A 21836-nucleotide genomic window follows, 5' to 3' on the forward strand; every position below is an offset into this window, starting at 1 on the left:
ACACCCAGCAGGTAATTAAAGTCTGCCTCGGTGCACACCCAAACAGAGAATTTCTGCACTGTTTGTGCTCCCAGAAACACAAGTTTACAGCTGGAGCAAAGCTCCAGGAACGTTTTGGAGGGGAGAGGCCATGTTTACTCAGGGACTCCTTAAAACAAAATCTTTACAGTGAGCCTGTTCCATCCCAGATGAAGCTCAGACACTTGGTGAGGTTATTCCTCCCAAACCCAAGTCAGCACTGCTCACCTCTCAGCCACCTACATCCTCCCTACGTTTAGTTTAGTTTAACCCTGCGGTCACAGGGGAGGGGAAAGCTGAAGTAAGAGAAAAACAAAAGCCTCTCATGCCGGCTTTAAGGGTCTGAGTCGAGAGAAACCATTAGAATGAAACACTGAGAAATTCAACCATCTGAGAGTGAACAGCCACACGTTCACCGCCCTGCCCTGCCTCAGAAACTGACCTGATGGAGAAATCCGTGAAACTTCATCTGGCGCCAAGACTTTTTAGGGCTTTCCACGGCTCGGCAGGACATCCATCAGGAAGGCTGCAGCCTCTGGAAATGCCCAGCTCAGCTGCGTGCCCAGAGGGACTCCCGGGAATGCTGGCACCGCTTCCCACCCCCTCCCCCCCGTCCGCCCCAGTTGCGAGTGCAGGTTTTGCAATCCTCCCCTGGGCTCACCCCGGGATTTCCAGTTCTTTGTGATTATGTGGCTGGGGTAGGAGCTGAATGGAGTGGAAGGAACGGGCTGTGCATGGATTCTGTTTTGCTGACAGGCCAAAGAGCTGCTCCATACCAAAGCTAAACATCCTCAACTGCATCCCCAGGTATGAGATAAAGTGGGTGGATTTGTTGGGATGTAGATCAGAGGGACACCCAACAGCTCTGGCATTTTTGTGGCACAAAGCAGAGTCAGAGCCATTAACAAGACAAGTGCTGCTCCTTCCTGCTCTCTTCATCTGTTTCAGTCATGTAAATATATTAAAATGTTCACCCTAAAATAATTGCAAATGCCACAAGATCCATTTCAATAGATGGCAGAGGAGCAGGCAGGATTTAGGGCAAATTGGAATAATTAGGGTGATGCAGACCAAGACAGGCTAATTAGCAGCAAAGGCTGTATCGGGAAAGGAGGCTGGAGCACAGAAGTGCTCTGTTCTCCAGGAGAATCAGCTGACAGGGAGCAGTTCCCACCGGCAGAATTGCGGAGGGAACAAAGGGACTCTCATATTGTGTGTGATGGGAGGGTGGATGGGGCTGCCAGCTGTGCCAGGGGAGGTTCAGGTCAGACATCAGGAGGAATTTCTTCATGGTAAGAGTGGTCAGACTTTGGAAGGGGCTGCCCAGGGAGGTGGTGGAGTCCCCATCCCTGGAGGTGTCCATGGAATGGCTGGATGTGGCACTCAGTGCTCTGGGCTGGTGACAAGGTGGGGACCGGGCACAGCTTGGATAGCTTGGGAGAGCTTTTCCAACCTGAATGATCCTGGGATTCTGTGAGTCCCTGACTGTCCAGCAGGTAGGGACACAGCCCCACTGCTCCCACCCAATCCCACCAGCATGGGGAAGCTCCCCTGTGTGGGGAATGGGAAAGGCAGGAGCATGGCTTCTCCTCACTGCTGAGCTCTGGGCTCTGGCTCTGCCCCTGTACAGCAGCCCCTGGGAGGGCTGGAATGGGACAAACCTCTCCACTGGGATCACCCCAATGTGCTGGGAGGGCTGAACAACACCCAGAGCGTGTCTGGCTGTGGACTGGAAGAAACCACAAACAGCCCAGCTGGTTCTCAGCTCTTTTGTGCAATTCTCCACTGGGAATTTCCTAAAATTTATGGGTCTCATTAGTCTATGAGGGAAGGCGGATGGGTCATTTCCTCCCCAGCAGACACTATGCTGGAAACATGGTGTAATTAGGTGCAGGGCTGTCTGAGCAGAGACAGCCCTTCCAGAGACAACATCCCTTCAAATGCCCAAGCTGGGTCTGAGACCTTCCCACTCCAGCAGGAATTAGGGAGCTCTCAGAGGCTACTCTGGCACATGGTGGCAGGGGATGCTGACATGGGAGCAGAAATCAAAGTGCCAGCAGCAATCCAGGGCTGAAGCTCCTGAGTGCAGCTTGCACACAACAGGACAGGGATGTGACTCAGGGCCAGGGGCTCTGTCCCTGGCTAGCATCAGGGCAAGACTGGCACCCAAAGCATGGAGGAGGATGGGAATCAGTGGGGAAGTGACAGCGGGGTGACAAGAGATCTTACAGGCAGCAAGTTTTCACATGCTGATGGGACTTGAGCATGAACAAGGTTGACACTGTGTCCTGCCAGCTTGTGAAAGCAACACAGGATCAATGGGACACCAGTGGGGGCACGGACAGATGTGAAACATCATCAGACAGATGTGCAGCAGCCACCCAGCATGCCAGGGGAACCACACATCCATCTGCTTGCTCTTACCTTTCCCCTCTAAGGTCATTGTGCTGTTAGTTGAGCTTCATGCTGCACCCGTGGCCACCAAAACACCTGATGAGGAAGAGAAGCCACAGTGTTGGTTTGTTTATTTAGCACATATATCTGCTCTCCTCCTCAGCACCTTCCCCTCCTGCTCTCTGAGCCCCAGGGAAAGATGTTCCTGCTGGAGCTGGTGGTCCCAGCTCATGGGCCCTGCTAGCAACTGAGCTTGGCACACATGCCCTGAGAGACCAGCACTGCTCACAGAGCACAGCCAAGCCAGGACACACAGAGGGAAGCAACAGGACAGCTGCTCTTTTAGGAAATGCAGCCTTCTGGAAGGGAGAGACCTCAGGGGAACTCAAGCAGTCGGAATGTTTAAGGCTCAAGGGACGACAATCCAACAGGGCACAAGTCCAGCACACCAGCCTTGACCAGAGGAAGCAGCTCCAGACTCACCTGCTGCAAATGCTGAAATCAGGCACAAATCAGATTATGACCAGAGCCCGAAAATCAGTGACAGTGAAAGGAGACAGAGCCCAGAGGACCTGCGGGCCTGGCAAGACCTCCCAATTCCAGCCCAAGGAATAAAGCTCTTTCCAGCCTCACCACCTGCCAAGGCAGCAGCACCAGCTCCTCACAGCATGGAAATCCTTCCAGGTTTGGAACCAAACCCCTGGACACCAGGTTTCCCACAAGGACACAGCACCTGCACCCACAAGGACTGCTCCATGCCAGGGAGCCCAGCAGCCTTGGCTGAAGCCATCCTGCAAGCACAGAGCATCCTGGGGACAGTCTAGGACATAGAGCTGCAGCAGAGCACCCCAAGGGGCCAGGACCTGGCAGATCACCAATGTCACTCTGCTTCCAGGGCCACAGCATGGACATGGGACCATCAGGGGGTCACTGCTGCTGGGACATTCCCGGTCAGCTCCTCCTGGCTGCACAGCAGGTCCTGGTCTCGCAGGGCGTTCCTGAGAACATTTCCAGTAGTGACACTAATGGCTATTCCAGTCACCCGAGTCTCCTCTCCTGCCACGGCGTGTCACCGGCCCCTCTGCCTCAGCACAAAGGAGAAACCAGAGGGAAACTCCACCCAGCATGAACTCTGCAAGGCCTTCCCTGCGAGGCTTCCTGCTCAGCATGGCCTCCCTGGACAGCAGGATTCCAGCTCTAGACCAGGCTGCAGCTCCACTGCATCCCTGGATGTGCTTCTGCAGTGCCACAAGTGCCAAGGTGCAGGGACAGAGGTGGTTTAAGAGCCCACCTGATTCATCCTGCTCCAGAAACAGCTCCAGATCCTGCCTGGGCACAGACACACGGACAGACACACAGACACACACTTGTTTGTGACTTCCTTCCTGATGCCTCTGCAGGACTTCACCACCAGCTGGGCTCCAACAACAGCTCTGACCGAAACCCCAACCAAAACCCCTGAGTGAAACCCCTGACCTTGGCACCTGTGCTAGGAACGGGTAAAAACCACCCCCAGAACAGCCCCTGTGCCTGCACAGCACCCTCAGCAGTGAGGAAACACCATTTGTTAAAATGCTATAAACAACCACAAAAACAGCTTCTGAAGCCCCATATGATCAAAAGCTGCATTTTTATTTAAACCATTCCCAGAAATGACTGTCATTAAGTGCAGCCTCCCCAAAAGATGTAGGTGTGGCTTGGAAAATTTGAGCTCAATTTGTTGGTGCTTAATAAAAGGATGAGGATCTGCAGGCGCCCTTGTGGCGGAACAGCAGCAGAAACTGTGGTCAGCAAGAAATGTCCCAACATATCCAACTAGCATCTTTACAAATCAGCAATATTTAATTACTGAATTGATAGTCTCCAGTTCATTTACAAAAATAAACACAGCTTGCCTGAGGGCTGCTGCTTCATCCCAACCTGAGCTCAATTCAACGTTGGCACTGTTGATGGCAGCTCTGTTCCTCCTGGATGCTCCTGCTGTCAACTTGTATGGCACATTTCCAAATGATCTCTCTCAGCAGGACTGGAATTCACTGAGCATGGGGCATGGGGCCAGCCCCAGTCTCCACCAGGAGCCTACAGAAGCACCTCGGGGGTGGCTGTGGTCACTGAGAGCGGTGTCAGCCCTGTTGCACAACTCCCAGCCCTGTTGCTCCTCTACCCCAGCACTGGCCAGACTGGGATCGATCCCACAGGACAGCAGGAACAGGATTCAACCCACCCACCCCAGTGTTAGGACAGGGGCTCAGCACGTACCTCTGCTGCAGCTGAGCCATGGCCCTAAGTCTCGGAGGGAAGATATGAAAATGAAGCTGCAGCACTCAAAAAAAGCCCCACAACAAAAACGAAGCTGCTGTCAGCCACCACGTGGCAAGAGCGGCACCGCTGAGAGCAGGACAGGTTTGGTGACTAAAACTGAAGCTGCACTGCAGGTCATGAACTCAGGGCATCCACTGGAACAGAGGCCAATTCCAGTGAAAACACAACCAATCCCAGCAAAAACACCTGGGATCGGGAGCACTTTGGAGTTCTGTGTCCCTTGGAAAATCCCCAAACAGCACTGGCAGCCCTGTGGTTTACACTTGCACCGCTGCCATCATCCCAGGGAAAAACTAACAGTCAAAAGAGTTCAGGGATGAGTGTTCAAGCAACCACCTCAGCACCGAAACCACACAGAGGCTGCTCCACCTGCATCTTAGCAACCAACAGGCTCAGGGGGCAAAGGGGAATTTATTCTCACTGCTGAGGACCTAGAAAAATTAACCAGTAGAACCTGCTGCCCCGAGGATTAAGGCAGCATGTGCCAGCTTCAATCATCTCTGGCTCAGAAAAGCCTGCAAGGTGATAGCCCTGAGCCACACCACCCATTCCAGCTGAGTATCCCTGTCCTGTGTCCCAGAGAGCCCAGCCAGGGATATGGGCACTGTGTGCCAGCCAGCTCCAGCTATCAGCAGAGAATCCACAGACATTGCACAGCACAAACAGACTGTTGGTTTATTGCCTCAAGGCTGTTACGATCAGCGAAACATTTTATTATCCTGCTCGATGGTACAGTGCTCCTCAAACAATAAAAATCCCGCCTATTTACAGTAAGTCCCCTCTGCCCATTCCTCGTTCCAAACACGGCATCTGGAGATGTAAACCTCAGCATTCACCCTGCCAAACCCACAGGGATACAGCCTTCAGCTCACAGTGGTAAATGAATTATGGAATGCCCGAGGGCAAAGCTGCTGGCAGGACACGGGGATGGAGACACCCACCCACTCCCCAGCACCTGGCACCGTGTCCCCACACTGCAGCAAGGCTCCAGCATGTCAGACATGCTTGTGCTGAAATGGGACACCAGCTCTGCACTTCAGAGGGAGCTCCTGAGTTTTAATTAACTCACAGAGCTTCACCCTTCCTTAATTACTCTGCAGTTGCTGCCTCAGGGGAACAAAGGCAAAGCCAGCACAGGTGTCACTGCTGGTGACACTCCCTCCTCCCACTTGTGCCTGGCCAGTGACTCCACTGTCCTGCTGGAGGATGGTGCTCTGGGAAAGCACTGAGCTCTCCCTCAGCCCCTCTTGCACAGGGAAGCTGTGGCTGCCCCATCCCTGGGGAAGTGTCCAAGGCCAGGCTGGATGGAGCTCTGAGCAACTCGGTCTAGTGGAAGGTGTCTCTACCCATGGAAGGAAGGTGGAACTAGAAGATCTTCAAGATCCCTTCCAGCCCAAACCATTCCATGATTCCGTGACAATTCTATGATTCCTCTCTATGCTTCTGATCAGGTCCCTCCAACTCTCACCCCTCATTCAGGGCATGTCCTGGGGATTCCCACAGGAGAGGGGCACTGGCAAGGGGAGCTGAGGGTTGCAGCCCCCCTGTTCACTCCCCATGCTTGATGCAAACACAGCTCTCCCCTCACAAAACTGGACAAATATTCCCTTGCAGGAATGTGGGTGGTCAGAGCCTGCCATACAACAGGGAGGAAGAGAAGTCAGAGGAACTGCTAGAAAAAACACTAAGTATCTTCAAAAAATATTTTCCCAATCCACACGCCAAACCCTAAGTCTCAACAAACACCATTCTTGCACGCACAAAGATCAGGATCTGCAAATAAAAAATTGTTTCTGCAAGACAAACCCCAAAACCTCAAATTTGCTTAAGAAACAAAATCAAAGTGTTTTATTTCCCCGTGCAGCAGCAGCAGCCCTGGAGGCACTGCCTGACGGCAGGGTAAGGCAAGACAGCAAGGACGGAGGTGACGCTGCTCACCCGGCAGGCAGGGAGGGGAGAGGGGACACTGCTGCACCTCCCCATCTTCCCCAGCTCCTCTGCTCCTTCTTGTCCTGTTTCCTGCAGCTCCCTCAGGAACAATCCCGAGCACGGACCAGCCCCAGGGTCTCCAGCAATGCCCAGCCATGCTTGGCACAACAGACGCCATAAAGGCAAGCATTTGGCATCTCCACAAAGCCAGAAACTTCGGGAAGCAACAGCATCCACTTCAGCTATGTGTGAGTTTGCGGCCTCCCACTCCCAGCCCCAGCGAGGACGGGCAATGACCACCCCCAAGCCCTGGCACGGGAGAAGCCCTTGTGAAACCACCGAAGGAAGAAACGGAACCGGGTCCTTCCGAGCCTGCGCCGCTGCTGCCTTGTCAGCCAAACCACCCTGCACGGAACATCCGAGCGCCTTCCTGTCTGCACCAGCCCAGCTGGGAGCCCTGCTTCTCCTCTGCTGCCACTTGCGTCTGCAAACGCTGGGCCACCAAGGCCTGTGCTCGTGCCCTGAGTGCCACCTAGCCACTTTGGCCCAGCTGTGAGCACAGCTGCTTGGGAGGGGTGGCTGCTTTCCCACCCTCCTTGCAGCTCAGCCAGTGCCAGCAACAACCACTCACACCACAGGATCCCTCCCAGCACCCAGCAGCAACAGGAGCCTGGAAAAGCTTCTCCTGCCCCAGCAGAGCAGCCTGTGGCTCTGGAGCCAACATGCCTGTGGTCATTCCTCCGTGGAGAAGCACCTGTGTGCTTCAGCCCCTTCAGAACCCCCAGTCTCAGTCTGGGGTCACTGTCTGGGAATGTGTGGTGGGAAGCAGCCGCTTGCTTCACTTCCGAGCGCTGCGCATTGAGCAACCCCCGCTGCTGCTCTTGTTTACTGTCCTGGGAGGGGACAAGGGGCTCCTGCAGCAGGGCCAGCCCTGACCACCCTCCTGCCTGCACCCACACCACGAGGCACCACGACACAGACTGGGGATGAAAGGCACCTCTCACCTTGAGAGAGGAAATCTTTGAGAGAATTCCTGCAGGAATTCCGGAGGCAGACAGGGCACTAAAGGCGTGGAAAACAATGAAGCAAAGCAGGCAGCAGGGCAAGCTTCTCCCGGGTTCTGTACGCCTGCTGCCTGTGGAATCTGGAGGGAAGCGTGCTCAGCTGAGGCATGAGGCTGAGGTTCCTCAAGGCATCACAAATTCATCACAAGGCGCATCTGCACGGTGCCAAATAAAACCACCTGCTGGGGGTTTGTTTTCTCTCTCCAAAAATCTTCTTGACAGTCCCCGCGTTTCAACAGTGCTCCTGCCATCCCACACATCCCTGAAGGCTCAGCGCACTCGTAATGCAAACTGCCTTTGGAAAAAATCTCCTTAAATTAGCGACAGAAATTAATAATACAGTTTGTAAAACCTACAGGCAGAGGATGGTGGTGGCATGAGCCTGCCCATGCTGCTGAGCCCACCAGTGTCCTGCAGAGACCCAGGCCCCAGCCTGCCACATCCCCCTCAGTGAAGCCCCTCAATGCCAGCTGCTGTGGGTGATACTGGGAAGGACCCACACAGTGCCCAGTTCAGCTGCTTCCCCCCACATTCCGGGCTGCCTCCCTCGTGTGATCCCTGGGATCCCTTTGGGCTCTGCAGCACAGCTGCTTCTGTGGTGCCACATGCAGCAGCCTCAGGGCACGGATGGCAAACCCTGCTCGCAGGCGCTCACGTTGGCTCTTGACAGCTCCCCACAGCATTCCCACAAAACACACGGCAAATCTGGAAACCTGTTAGCACCAATCATTCGGATCTCCCAACTCACCGCTGCTCAGTGCCTGAGCAGGAGGGAGCAGCACAGCTGTGCCAAGCAGGGACTTGCCTCCCCAAACCGGGTCCAAGCAGCCGGCAGGGCCTGGCAGAGGAAGGTGTCTGAAGGGGTTTCAAGCTGTGAGATGATTTTTGGACAGAGCCCGAGCATGCAAACAAACACAGCGAGGGACAGAGCAAAGGCCTCTGTGATGCAAACCATCCCCTGCCTGCAGAGGAGGGCAGCCCAGCTCACGCTGCCGGCCCTGATGCCAGCAACTCCAGCCACGAATCCCAAGGAACTTGAGCTGGACAAAGCATGGATGTCACATCCCTGCCATGCAGGGCACAGCCGAGTAACAGATGGGCACTGCCAGCAGAGTGCCAGTGCTTTGGGTGGGCTGCAAGGTGCCAGTGCAGCTGCTCAGGAGCCTGTCTGCACCCCCTGCCAAGGGACCTACATCCTGCAGCCACCCCGACCTCGGTGCTGACAACACATCTCGAGCCTCACCAGAGGCTGACGCTGCCCAAGACTCACAGGCACAGCCTCTCACTGGGCACCCACCTGTCCAGGCCACCACACTCACTGTGGTATAGGAGAGCAGTCCCAATCCTGACTGAGCTCTGGACACCTGGACAGATGGACAGCCCCAGCCCATGGGTGCCTCTGTGTATGGCAGTGCTCAGGTTATGGGGGCACGGCTCAGTGCTGGGCTCCCAAAGGAGTGCCATGGGAGGGGGAAGAGGAGACGGTGTGCCAAAGAGCAGAATGAGAGGACAAAGGTACAAGAAGGACCCTGTGCTGAGCACCTTATCCCACCTGACGTGCATCCTGCACTGTGTTCTGTGCACGGAGCATCCCTGGGGCAACCTCAGCACTACACTGAGCAGCTCTTCTGAACCCAGCACTGAGCATATTGCACCCAGCACCACTCTGTGAACCCAGCACTGAGCACCCTGCATCCAGCACCACTCTCTGAACCCAGCACTGAGCACCCTGCACCCAGCACCACTCTCTGAACCCAGCACTGAGCACCCTGCACCCAGCACCACTCTCTGAACCCAGCACTGAGCACCCTGCACCCAGCACCACTCTCTGAACCCAGCACTGAGCACCCTGCATCCAGCACCACTCTGTGAACCCAGCACTGAGCACCCTGCACCCAGCACCACTCTGTGAACCCAGCACTGAACACCCTGCACCCAGCACCACTCTGTGAACCCAGCACTGAGCACCCTGCACCCAGCACCACTCTGTGAACCCAGCACTGGGCACCCTGCACCCAGCACCACTCTCTGAACCCAGCACTGAACACCCTGCACCCAGCACCACTCTGTGAACCCAGCACTGAGCACCCTGCACCCAGCACCACTCTGTGAACCCAGCACTGAACACCCTGCACCCAGCACCACTCTGTGAACCCAGCACTGAGCACCCTGCATCCAGCACCACTCTGTGAACCCAGCACTGAGCATCCTGCCCGGAGCACCCTGCACCGAGCTTCCTGTACTGGGCACCCAGCACTATTCTGAGCACTCTGTACCCAACACCCGAGCACCGTTCTGTGTCCCCAGCACCGCACACCCAGCACCGCTCCGATCACGCATCACCGCCCGGTGTCCCCAGCACCGCGCACCCCCCGCACTGCGCACCGAGCATCCCCCGCCGCTCCGTGCCCCGTTCCCTTCGCCCGCACCACCCACCGAGCCCCGAGCCGGTACCAGGCACCGCCCGCGCCGCGCAGCTCGGCCGCTGTCACCTGCCGGCCGGCGCGGCTGGAGGGGACAAACGGCAGGGGTGCAGTCGGTACCCGGGCCGGGCCGCTCCCCGCGGTGTCCCCGCGGTGTCCCCCGTGTCCCCCAGCACTCACCGGGGCCGCCGCCGGCCCGGAGCGGCGCGAGACGCGGCGACGTCACGCGCACGCGGGGCCGGGATCCCCGCCCGCCGCTCCGCGCGTGCGCCGCGCGCGCCGGGCACCGGGGGACCGAGCCCGAACCCGAACCCGAACCCGAACCCGGACCCGAACCCGAACCCGAACCCGAACCCGGACCCGAACCCGAACCCGGACTCGAACCCGGACCCAGACCCGAACCCGAACCCGAACCCGAACTCGAACCCGGACCCGAACCCGGACGCGAACCCGGACCCGAACGCGGACCCGAACGCGAACCCGAACGCGAACCCGAACGCGAACCCGAACGCGAACCCGAACCGGACCCGAACCCGAACGCGAACCCGAACCGGAACCCGGACCCGAACCCGGACCCGAGCCCGTGTCCCCGCCCGTGCCCGTACCCGTCCCCGTGCCCGTGCTGTTGCCCGTTCCCGTTCCGGTACCAGCCGTCCCCGCGAGTTGCTCCGCACCGCGCTGCCCGCGGCCTCACCGTTATCCCCCTGTCCCCCCGCCCCCGGTCCCGGTGCTGCCTGTGTGCAGCGCCCGGCAGCGCTGCCGTCACTGCTATCGCTGTAATTAATCACCGCCGTCGTTAATTAGCGGCGTGGGAGCGCGTGGAAATGCCGCCCGAGGTGCCCCACCGGGAAGCAACGGTATGGGAAAGGGGGAATGAAGCCGCAAAGAAGTGTCCGGTGGGGAGGGACAGCGTCCGAGTGGAAAAAAAAAAATAAACTCCTTGAAAGTGAATTGGTCTTTGACTGCAATGCCGGCTGTTGATTAGTACCCAGGTGGATCCCATCGGCAGGGACCCCTCGCAGTCCCCCGATCCCGCAGGCGTGGTGCCCACCCTGGTTCCGCGGCTCCTGGGGCACCCTGACCCCCCATCTGAGAGGGTTCCCACGGGGGCTGCACTCTGGCACCCCCTTCTCCCACACCCGGGGTCTCCTGTGTGCCAGCCCTAGCGCGGGGAGCTCCTGCATGAGACAAATTCCCCGGCAAAACCACCCTCCACCGTGTCCCACCCGGCTCCAGCGCCAGGCTGGCACACCCCGGCCGAGCAAAGCCGCGTTCATGCACCACCGACCCCCGAGCGGTTCTAATCTTCTGGTTTTTTTTTTAATTTGCCTCACAAGGTAGAGTACATCCAGGGAATGTGCAATGTACAAGGAAAGTGCTGGGCAGGCGAGCGCGAGGGGAGGCGGGGGTGCCCCACGGGGCCCGGGACTCGTAGCTAGCAGGCAGCACGCTCAGTCGGAGGGCGCGTCGGGAGTGACAAAGGTGCTCTTCTGGTCCCACTGCATGTCCCGGATGCGGCGGATGGACTGGATCTGGGGCTGGAAGGCAGACCACTCATTCCAGTGTCGGAAGTCTCCGGTCTCAAAGAGGTACTGGTAGCCTCTGTAGCCAGGGTACTGGTACCCGACCCAACTGCGGGAAAAGCAAACAACAGGGAACCTGAGCGGGGTTGGCCTCTCTAGGCAGCAGCCACACGCTCAGGGGGCTGGTGGGGCCTCCCTGTGCTGGGCACCAACCTCTGGGGGATGGGTCACACAAACCAAAACAGCCACACCATCCAAAATAGCCATGCCACCAAAACAGCCGTGCCACCAAAACCAGCCATGCAGCACTTTCTGTCTGCCTGAGAGCCCATGGCAGCTGGCTGGGGAGGACAGGGAGCCTGGCATGAGGCAGCTGCCACTGCAGCCCAGCTTACGTTCCACTGGGCACCTGCACGCTGCCCACGCGGTCGCAGAAGCCGTAAGCCCAGAGGCTGGGCACATCATCCTCCTGGATTTCCATCTTGTTGCCCTTGAAGTCAGCAGACTCATAGAGGGAGATTTTGTGGTCCTCAGCCTCCTGGGGAAGACAGAGGGAGGATGCTGGGCAGTGTGGCTGAAGCCCTGGAACTTTGCTGCAGCGAGGCATTGAGCAGCCCAGCCCAGCCCTGGGCAGACCCCAGCGGGGCTCTCTGCTCCCGAGCACTCACCATTTTGATGGGACGCATGGACATGAAGCAGTCGCTCCGGTAGCTGCTGGACCAGGTGTCCCAGCGAGGGTACTCGCCCTTCTCCAGGATGAACATCTCCCCACGCATGTTGGCCTGCTCGTAGGCCACCCAGCTGGGGAGAGAGGTGGGCAAAGGGCGGGTCAGGTGCTACCCAGCAGTTTCCCTCCTGCTCAGCCAGATTGCAGGACACTGGAGGAGTCTCCAAAAAGGCTGTGGCCCCACCACCCTGCTCCCACCTTTCTCCCAGCCCAGGCACTGTGGCCTGTGCAGAGCCAGCACTTATACATGGACTCTGGGCTGGAAGCTCACTGGTGTGTGTGTGCCCAAACTTGCACCAGGCACCAGCACTCACAGTGCTCCTCTTCCTCAGCTGGGAAGCAGCAGGACCCCTGCACAGCTGGTGACCCCACAGAGTCAGCTCAGGACTCTGTTGTCCCTCCTTCCCTGGCTGTGTAATCCTGGCACGCCTCACTGCTCCAGCGCCAGCCAGCGCTGGCACCAGTCCCACTGCCGAGCATGGGGCTTGCTCAGCTGCAATGTCACCTCTTTAGCAGAACCACGAGGTGCTGCAGTGCTGGGAATATCACGGGTGTGGGGCCTCAGAAGCCCCCAGCACCACAACAGTCCTGCATTTGTTGCTTCCCCTTTCCCTGCAAAACAGCTCTTCCTGCAAATGCCAGGAGGGATTTTCCTGCTGGCAGGAGATATGTTCAGGTACCCCAGGCTGCACGGCCTCAAGCTGACTGCTAAAGGTCAGCTTGGTTGCTTTGCTTTTATCTTTCCCTAAGCACATTTTTGGGTGCAGAGTCCCATTTGTGACTCTCAAGAAGCTTCCAGGGGCCCCAGTGACACCCAAGTTCTCTGTCCTCCCAGTTTCACCCCTTCTATGTCTTGTGCAGCTTCTCAAGTATCATATCTGAGCTCCTTCCAGGCTGCTTCATCCCCCATTTGTTTCACGAATAGTTGAATATCCTAGGTTCCTAATAAAATAGTCATCGTCGCTGCATGGTGTCATTCCACGTCACCCTCCCAGTCCCTCAGGGATGCTGTCAGGACAAGCCATGTCCTGTGCATCCTCCCCACAGCACTACCCCTGCATTCCTGGGCATGCCCTTTCCAGCCAGGCATGGCACGGTGGGATGCTCTTTCAGCATGGAGATCATCTGTCTGCTCAGTTATCTGCTTTGGGGATCGTTTTTGTCCCTGCCTGTGTCAACTGTTCCCACGGCTTTGAGACCTGCCCAGCCCCCTTGCTGCTGCTCAGCTGCCTGGGTGCAGGCATGTGCTTGTCCCCTCCCATCCCTGCCTGCTCCAACCTGGTTCAAGGATCCCACATCATTTCACCTTAACTTCTCTAAAATCTGCAGGTCCTTTGTATTCCATGCACAGCTCCAGGTGGCTGAAATGATGAACATGTTTCCTCAGCCCTCAGCTTTGCCTCTGGTGCCCTTTGCTTTGCACGTGGCCCTGGCATCCTTCCCACCCATCCTGGCCCTCCTGTCCTTCTCGAAGGAGATCCAGCATGCCCGCTCTGCTCCTGTGCTGGCCCTGCTGCACTCTGCCCAGGTAGCAGGGAAATCCCCCTGCACATCACATTGTGCCCAGGACGCCCCCAGGGCCGTGTCCCCACCCGCCAGGAACACCCCCAGGGACACGGCCCCCTCCGTGGCTGGGGTCACTTACGGTCCAGAGGTGACAATGACACTGCGCACCCGGTCGAAGCCACGGTCAGCCAGGTTCAGGCACTCGGCAGTGAACTCCATCTGCCTGCCCTGGAAGTTCTCCTGGTCGAAGACAATGATCTGGAGGTGCAAAGAAAGGGCTGGATGAGGACAGGCATTCTCAGGGAGAGCAGGCTGCTGCTGTGTGACCCCACTGCTCCATGTGTCCCCCTTGGCTCTCCAAGCCTTCCTGCAGCTTCTCAGGTCTGGTGCCCGCCCATGCTGAGCTGTTCCTGCTCCAATACAGCCTCAACCTGCCCCTGGTTTTGCTGCTGCCGGTGCCCACGCTGGTGGGAAGGAGCTGTTTCTCCAGGTGCTCTGTCTGCACTGTGACCTTCTCAACCTAGCATGGTGTCACCGGAGCCCTTGCATCACCCGCCCCCCATGCCAGCCCTGCTGCAGTGCCTTGGTGGCACATTGACCTGGCACCACTGTGGCAATTCAGTGCTGGCCCTGTCATGTCTAGTGTCCCCTCCACCTCCCCACAGGACCCCTGCATGCAGGGGGTGACCAGAGGGAGCAGGTGACAGCAGCCAGCACTGACAACGGGTGAGAGCACTTCCAAAGCCCATGGTCCCCAACAAGCTGTCCTGGCCAAGGGACCTTCAGCTGTTCCTCCTGGAGCAGATGCCCAAATCTCGTGCCTGCTGCCAGAGGGACACAGCAGGGATGGCATCACCCACACTTCTATGTTCTTTCCCCCTGGAACAATCTCCTCCTGCCCCAAAGATGCTGCCCTTGTCCCTCAGTCCAGAGCATGTTCCTTCACATGGGGACACACAGGGCTTACCCTGAAGGCTTCTGGGGAGGGCTCCTCGCCCTTGCTGTTTGCGACAGGAGCGGGGTCGAGGGATGGAGTTGGCGCAGGAGCCGCCTTCTCCTTCTCATCCACAGCCTGGCTGGGAGCAGCGGGTTTTGTGGTCTCAGACATCGCGGTGGTGGGCTCAAGTCTGTGTCAGGGCACCAGCAGCAGGTTAGAGGGAGGCGTGGATGTGGGCACCCACAACCCACCCCTGGAATGGTAACATCTGGATGGGCACTGTCAATGGGGTGGGTGAGAAGGACCAGGAGAGATGCTGCTGGAAGGTTCTCCAGCAGGCACAGGCAGGGGTCCTGCCTTCACCAAGGGGGATCACAGGAGGTCCTGGAGTCAACATCCTCCTTCTGTGGTCAGGAGAGCCCTGAGCATGGTCCCAGCACTGTAGGGGTGCCCAGGGATAGGGCCTGATACTGTGCCAGGCATGGGGGGGATGTCCCGCATGGGGTGCACCTGGAAGCCCAGGGGGCACTGAGGCAGCGTGTGAGGGGTGGGAAGGGGACAACCCTGGTCTGCTGAGGCCCTGCAGCTGGCACTCTGCTGTGACCCCGCAGGTGAGTGTCACCAGCAGCTCCCCGAGGAGTGGAGGGCAGTGGGATGCTGAGCACAGAGCTGCTCCCAGACATGACAACCACAGCGGTGGCCACGGCTTAGACCCTGAGTTTCCCTCTCCCCACCTCGGGTCCGGCTGCAGCCCGATGCCCGGCGACTTTGTCCTCTTACCTGGGCAGCTGCTGCTTCTTGTTGGAGTGAGCGGGCTTGTGTTTCGGGGCGCCGCGAGGCCCCCACTTTATAGCCTGGCAAGGGCAGACCCCCAGGCGGGCGCACAAAGGAACTGCCAGCTCATCAGTGTCTGCGCGGCCGCCCAGTCATCACATCCTGCAAAGCGCTGGGCGAGCTGGAAGCCTCTCCCCGGCCCCGTGCCCAGCCGCTGAACCCAGCACTTTCCTTTGTGCCCCCGGCACAACAGAAGACCTGACCGTGCCACTTTGCAGCGCGCCCGGCACCCGCTGCCCCTCGTGCGGCCGCCCCGACAGGGCATATATAGCCCTGGCACGGCCCGGCCGGCTCCGGCACCAGCACAGGAACGCGTCCCCTGCCCAGCGCCCCGGCCCCGGGCCCGCCGTGACACCCCGCTCCCGTGCCGGTGCCACCGCGGAGGGTGCGGCAGCCGTGCCTTGGCCACCCTGCAGCCGCGCTGGGCTCGTTTGTCCCCTCCAAACACTGAACCTCTCGCTTTGAGTATCACTCCGTGCCTCTGCAAGCGCCGGCAGCGCTGCCCTGGAGATGCCAGAAAGCGAGACCTGAGTGTTCTGAAATGAAAAGGAGTTAGGTTTTTCCAGAATGATGTGTAATCGAAGCTGACACTTTCCCAACCACCCAAGTGCCTGAAAATAGTGTTTGCTCTCCCTTGGGAATGTCCCTGCTCACTGCCAGGGCTCTTCTTGTGCTTTTTAGCTCATTTTCCCCATGCTGCAGTCACCCTGTACCACACCTGGTTCTGCCACCACCACACTCATGGTTTTAGGGCGTCAGCTCTGTCTGACTGGCACAGGAGGGTCGTGAGGTAACTGGCTGGGGACACGCTGGCAGCAGTCCTGCAGCAGCTCAGCCTCTGGTGCCACATGCCCCCCACCCCATTGCACCTCGGAGGGACTTTCCCCTGAGTCTCTCTGAGCCTTTGATCAGCTCTTCTGCACCTCCACACCCCTGCCCAACATCCCCAGCTTCCCGCAGCATCCAGCACCAATGGTGCCAAGCCTGCGGTTGTGTGGGCAGAGGGCTCAGAGCCCCATGTGCTGCCCTCCTCTTTTGTTCCTCTCATGTGTCACCCAGCAATGGTGGGATCCAGCTGCACCCTCTGGGCTATTGCGCAAAATCCAGAACAAAAAGAATGTACTGATGTATTCTTTTCCCGAGGTTTTTGAGGAGGTGTGCTGTGCTTGTGACATGGCTGGGTGCTAGGTCTGATGCCCCATTACCCTGGGCACTGGCCCAGTCTGGTTCTCACCTTGATACTGGGCAGTGTTTTATGATTCACGATTTCAATTTGTGCTCGTTTCCATGGTTTTCTAATTCAACCTGCCCTCTCTTCCTCCCAGAGCCAGCGTGGGTGTTCTCCCTGTGCTGCCTCCCCTGTGTCTTCTGGGCATTATTCAGCTGGTCTCACCCACCTCCTGCTCCTGACTCTGCTTCCCCTCCCAACCCCCAGCACCTTTGAACCCAGGCATTGGAACACCAGCTCGAGGGAGCCAAGCTCTGCTCCTGATGACTGCTTTGCTCCTTACTGAGCACTCAGCATCTCTGTGGGTTTTTCTGGATTGATCCTTGGCCATTCCTGAGCCCCCCAGACACAAAATCTCTTCCCTGCCATGGACCCTGTAAAGCCCCTCACTGCACCATCCCTCCCTGGCATGGGTAAAGCCTGTGGGATGCACAGCTCCAGCGCAGCAAAGAGCTGCCCCAGCAGCAGACAGCCAGAGGAGGCCATGGAGAGCATGGGCACGAGGGTTTGTTCTGCCCTGGTGAGTCCCATTTCCCTCAGATCTCCTGCTGCTGCATCCCTGCCTGGCACTGAGTGGCACCGTGGGGGCACAGCTCAGGTTCAATGCCCTGTGTCCCACTGCCAGGACACGGCGTGGACAGCAAGAGAGTGGTGCTCACCGTGCTGGTGGCCAGTGTGAGCTGAGTTGAGCTCAGGCCACAGTGAGAGGCCAGGGAAAAATAGTGCCAGTGCCAAGAGTGCTTTTGCTGGGGTTGCAGGTGGCAGGGACAGCTCGTGCAGCCCCGCTGTGCCCTGGGGCAGCCGGTTGTGCTGAGCCTCCCCAGCTGCCCTGCTCTGCCTCCCCCAGGGTGCCCGAGGCTCACAGGGCTGCTACAGCTGCATGAGGGGAACTCTGGCTCAGCCTCCTGGCAGTTTTCTGGCAAATTCTATCCCTAAACGCAGCATTCCCTGGGAACATGGGTTTTCCCATTGAGATCAAGAGCGTCCATTGCCTGCTGCCTGCTCCAAGGGACAGGGTGTGTGAGTGCCTCTGCCTGGCCTTTGGAGCCCTGGCACCACCCTGGGATGATTTGTGAGGTGCATGGGTCACTGTAAGCAAAACTGGAAGGTCCCCAAAATGTGGTGGCAGCAGACTCTTTCCAGTGCACAGAGGCATGAGGCTGCTGCAGCTCTTCCCAAGCCAGTTCCTCCCATACCTTTGCAAACACCCCTCACCCCTTTCCATGTCCCTGGTCCCCACTTCTTACGGTGTCCATGGCTGTTGTGTGCCCAACCTCCAACGAGCTGCCCCAGATTTCAGGGAGAGGTGTTCTGCCCTTTCAGGGAGAGCAAGTGGAGACGTGTCCCTCGTCCCACTTCCCAGAAATAGGTGAGGAAACCTCTCTGTGCCCCCAGTGCAGGCAATGCTGGCTGCGGGCAGGGGGAGCGCTGCCAGAGCTGGGACACGGCCCCAGCCCAGCCCCACATCAGGGAGGGCACATGGCAGGAGCGCTGGCAGAGCCTGGGGGCGATGCCCCAGCTCTGGAGCTGTGGGGCGGGGGTCAGAGCCTGTGCCCGGTGGGCCAGCTCGATGTCCCTGCTCATCAGCGTCTCTGACACGGTGCCTTTGTTCTGCCCGGTCCCTCCTCCCCGCCATGTGCTGAGTTAGGGGTTTCAGTAATGCTCCCCTGGGCTCTGTCTCTATCTGGAGGCTATAAAAACCCAGCGGGAGGCTGCCGGACATGTCACCTCCCTGGGCACCAGTGTCTCACCCCAGGTAAGCGCTGGAGCCTGGGGCAGCTGCCCCGTGCCCATGGCTGGGGCCTGGGATCAAGCAGCTGTGGGATCAGGTGGAGGAGCATCCAAGATCCGGGGCTAGACCTCTCCTCATCACCGGGAACTGTGGTGGGGGACTGGGGGATCGGGGGCTGTCCCTGCCTGTGGCAGTGGCAGGGTGTTAATGCTCAGTGTGGGCACGCAGCCGCCTCCTCAGCGCTCCCGGCTCAGCACTGCCCGGCTCAGCACTGCCCTGCCTGCGCCGGCTGTCAGCGCCGGGGCTTTGGCTCAGGGAGCTGCCAGTGGGAGGAGGAGTTTCCCTGGGCACGGGCAGGGATGTCTGCCAGGGCCAGGTGCCCACTGGGCCAGATTCCCGCCGCTCCACATGGCCCTGGTGGCAGCTCCAGCCAGGCAGGGAGAGCCACAGAGTTCTTTATCTGCTCCAGCATGGAGCAACGCCCTTGTTGTCCCCCATGCTGTTGCTGAAGGGATGTGCTTGGGCTCATGAGGTCATTTTCATCTGGACAGAGAGGCAGCTTTAACTGTCCACATCCCCTGTGCTCTGGCAGAGCCACCATGACCCACCGCTGCAAGAAGTCCTCCGGTCTCTGGAAGGTAGGAGTGGCACCGTGCCCTGTGAACACCCGGGAAGGGGGCTGCAGTATCTGCTGGGGGCCTCGGCACCCCCAGAGCCCCCTGACTCCCCCTATTCCCCCCCCCCCACCAGATCGTGGTGTGGGATGAGCCTTTCTTCCAGGGCAAGAAGCACGAGTTCACCACGGACTGCTACAGCACCCCGGAGCACGGCTTCAGCACCGTCCGCTCCTGCAAGATCGAGAGCGGGGCGTGAGTGGGGGTCCCGGGGCACTGCCACCCCACGGTGCTGCGGGACCCCACGGATAGCGTGGGGGTTGGAGGATGGAGGCCTCCAGTGCCTTTTGGTAGCTGAGCTGCCTCCTCTGGGCACCGCTGGGTGCAGCGAGCACAGCCCGGCTGTGAGTGGGGCGGTGGGCAGCCCGGGGGTCTCACCCCTCCCGCCCCGGCAGGTGGGCAGGCTTCGAGCACTGCGGCTTCCAGGGGCAGCAGTTCGTGCTGGAGCGCGGCGAGTACCCGTGCTGGGAGGCGTGGAGCGGCAGCAACGCCTACCACGTGGAGAGGATGTGCTCCTTCCGCCCCATCGCCTGTGCCGTGAGTCCCCCCGCCCCGGCTCGCTCCGCGGGGCGACCCCCGGAGCCCACCGGTGGCCACGGACAGGATGGCAGTGCCAAAGCCGTGCCCGTCTCGGCCGCAGGACCACGGACGGAGCAGGCTGATGCTCTTTGAGCAGGAGAACTTCCAGGGCAAGCGGGCAGAGATGAGCGACGACTGTCCCTCGCTGCCCGCCCTGGGCTGGGGCAGCAGCACCGTGGGCTCCTTCCTTGTCCGCTCCGGCGCGTGAGTACCCTGGGCTTGCAGCCTGCCGGGACCACCGGGGCACGCAGCAGAGCCGAGGATGCTCTGGGAGCTGCCGGGACCCTCCCTCTGCCCGGTGCCCGCAGCGTGGGGGCTCCGCGGTGCCGGCAGCCCCGAGTCACCGCCGCTCTCTGCTCTGTCGCAGGTGGGTCTGCTCGCAGTACCCGGGGTACCGGGGCTTCCAGTACCTCCTGGAGAGCGACAGCCCCGCGGGCGAGTACAAGCACGTGCGGGAGTGGGGGTCCCACGCGCAGACGGGCCAGGTCCAGTCCATCCGCAGGGTCCAGCAGTGACCGCGGTGCCGCAGCCCCCGCGCCCGGGCACCGTCCGTCTGTCCCGGGGCGCGGTGGGGACAAAGCTCAATAAAGGCTCGGTTGTCCAAGGCGGCGCTGGCAGTTGGGGATGAGGAACATGGGGGTGCGTGGCCGGGAGCGATGCCATTCTCGGAGGCAGAGAGGGGCTCTTCAGGGGCAGGGGTGAGGTGGAGCAGAATTTTTCTGCCCGGCTACAAGTGCTACACCCCACCACCCCGCAGACACCATCTGCTCTTCCAGCACTTGACAGGGGTTGAAAAGAGCTGCAGGATCAAGCAAGTGTGCACCTCTCCCCACATCCGTGCACACCCTGCACCCATCCCAGCACTCTCACACTCCTGTACAAACCCCAGCACCCACCCCTCACTCCCGCACACCTAGCCAAAGCTGGAAATGCAGCAGGGAAAGACTGGTCTGGAACAATTCCTCATTTCAGAGGAGCTCTGGAGAAAAGGTTTGATATGGTGAAAATGTCCCATCCATGACATTTGCAGCAGCAAGGCCACCAGCAGAGGAAATGCTGCCCAGGGAGGGATTCTCTCCACAGGAAATCACAATTAAAAAGGCAAAATAGAAGAAACAAAAAGTTTTGGGATGGGTTGAATGGAACCCTCCTGCGCCCCAGGGCAAACCCGTCCGGGGCCGGCAGACAGGGAGACCCGAGGAACAGAGCTTCCTGTCACCTCCATCCACAGTCGCAGCTGGGCTGGACCCCCATCCTGGGTACCTCCCTGTCCCTGCGCAGCTCCAGAGCCCTGGGGGGACGCAGGGCCCAGAAGCGGGGCCAACACATGGCCAGGCACGGTGGGCAGCTGGCGGAGAAGCCAAAGGTCCCCGGGGACCCTCGCGGACTTGGAGAACAATGAGTGAACTCAGCAGCTGCACAGCGCTGCGGAGGGGCTGTCACAACCCTCGGACGGGAGGGGAGCTATCCCCGGCGTGTGGGGCTGTCCTCGGACGGGGATGTGTCCCCAAGCCAGGCTGGCCTGTCTGCCATCCGTCCCCACGGAGCCCGGCCGCATGCTGCCCACCGTGTCCCCAGGGGTGTGCCCGACAGCCCCTGCCCAGCGCCCTTTGTCCCGTGTCCCCTGGGTCACACCCATGGCTGTCCTGGCAGGGGCTGACAGCGGCTTTTGCAGCGGCTGGCGCCGCAAAGGCATTCTCAGGGTCTTCCGCAGCGGGAGCGGTGTTGGGAATGATGCGGGAGCGGTGCTGGGAATGATGCGGGAGCGGTGCTGGGAGTGATGCGGGAGCGGTGCTGGGAATGATGCGGGAGCGGTGCGGGGAGTGATGCGGGAGCGGTGCTGGGAATGATGCGGGAGCGGTGCGGGGAGTGATGCGGGAGCGGTGCGGGGAGTGATGCGGGAGAGGTGCTGGGAGTGATGAGGGAGCGGTGCGGGGAGTGATGCG

The 21836-nt window shown here is 59.5% G+C and overlaps 2 protein-coding genes across 2 annotated transcripts; one reads left to right on the top strand and one right to left on the bottom strand.

Annotated features, from left to right (window-relative positions):
- Positions 1–11601: 11601 nt before the first annotated feature.
- Positions 11602–15014, bottom strand: CRYBB1 (crystallin beta B1). The gene is made up of 5 exons (XM_062504511.1): positions 14874–15014; positions 14046–14164; positions 12342–12474; positions 12069–12211; positions 11602–11782 (listed from the first exon to the last, which is right to left on the bottom strand). The coding sequence occupies exons 1-5, from the start codon at positions 15012–15014 to the stop codon at positions 11602–11604; spliced, it is 717 nt and encodes a 238-aa protein (XP_062360495.1).
- Positions 15015–19236: 4222 nt separating this feature from the next.
- On the top strand, positions 19237–20405 carry CRYBA4 (crystallin beta A4). Its single transcript, XM_062504561.1, has 5 exons — positions 19237–19275; positions 19388–19506; positions 19707–19848; positions 19952–20094; positions 20258–20405. Exons 1-5 carry the CDS (start codon positions 19237–19239, stop codon positions 20403–20405), a joined length of 591 nt encoding a protein of 196 aa, XP_062360545.1.
- Positions 20406–21836: the final 1431 nt, after the last annotated feature.

This window comes from Cinclus cinclus, chromosome 17 (genome assembly GCF_963662255.1).
Source record: "Cinclus cinclus chromosome 17, bCinCin1.1, whole genome shotgun sequence".
NCBI classification, from domain to species: Eukaryota; Metazoa; Chordata; class Aves; order Passeriformes; family Cinclidae; genus Cinclus; species Cinclus cinclus.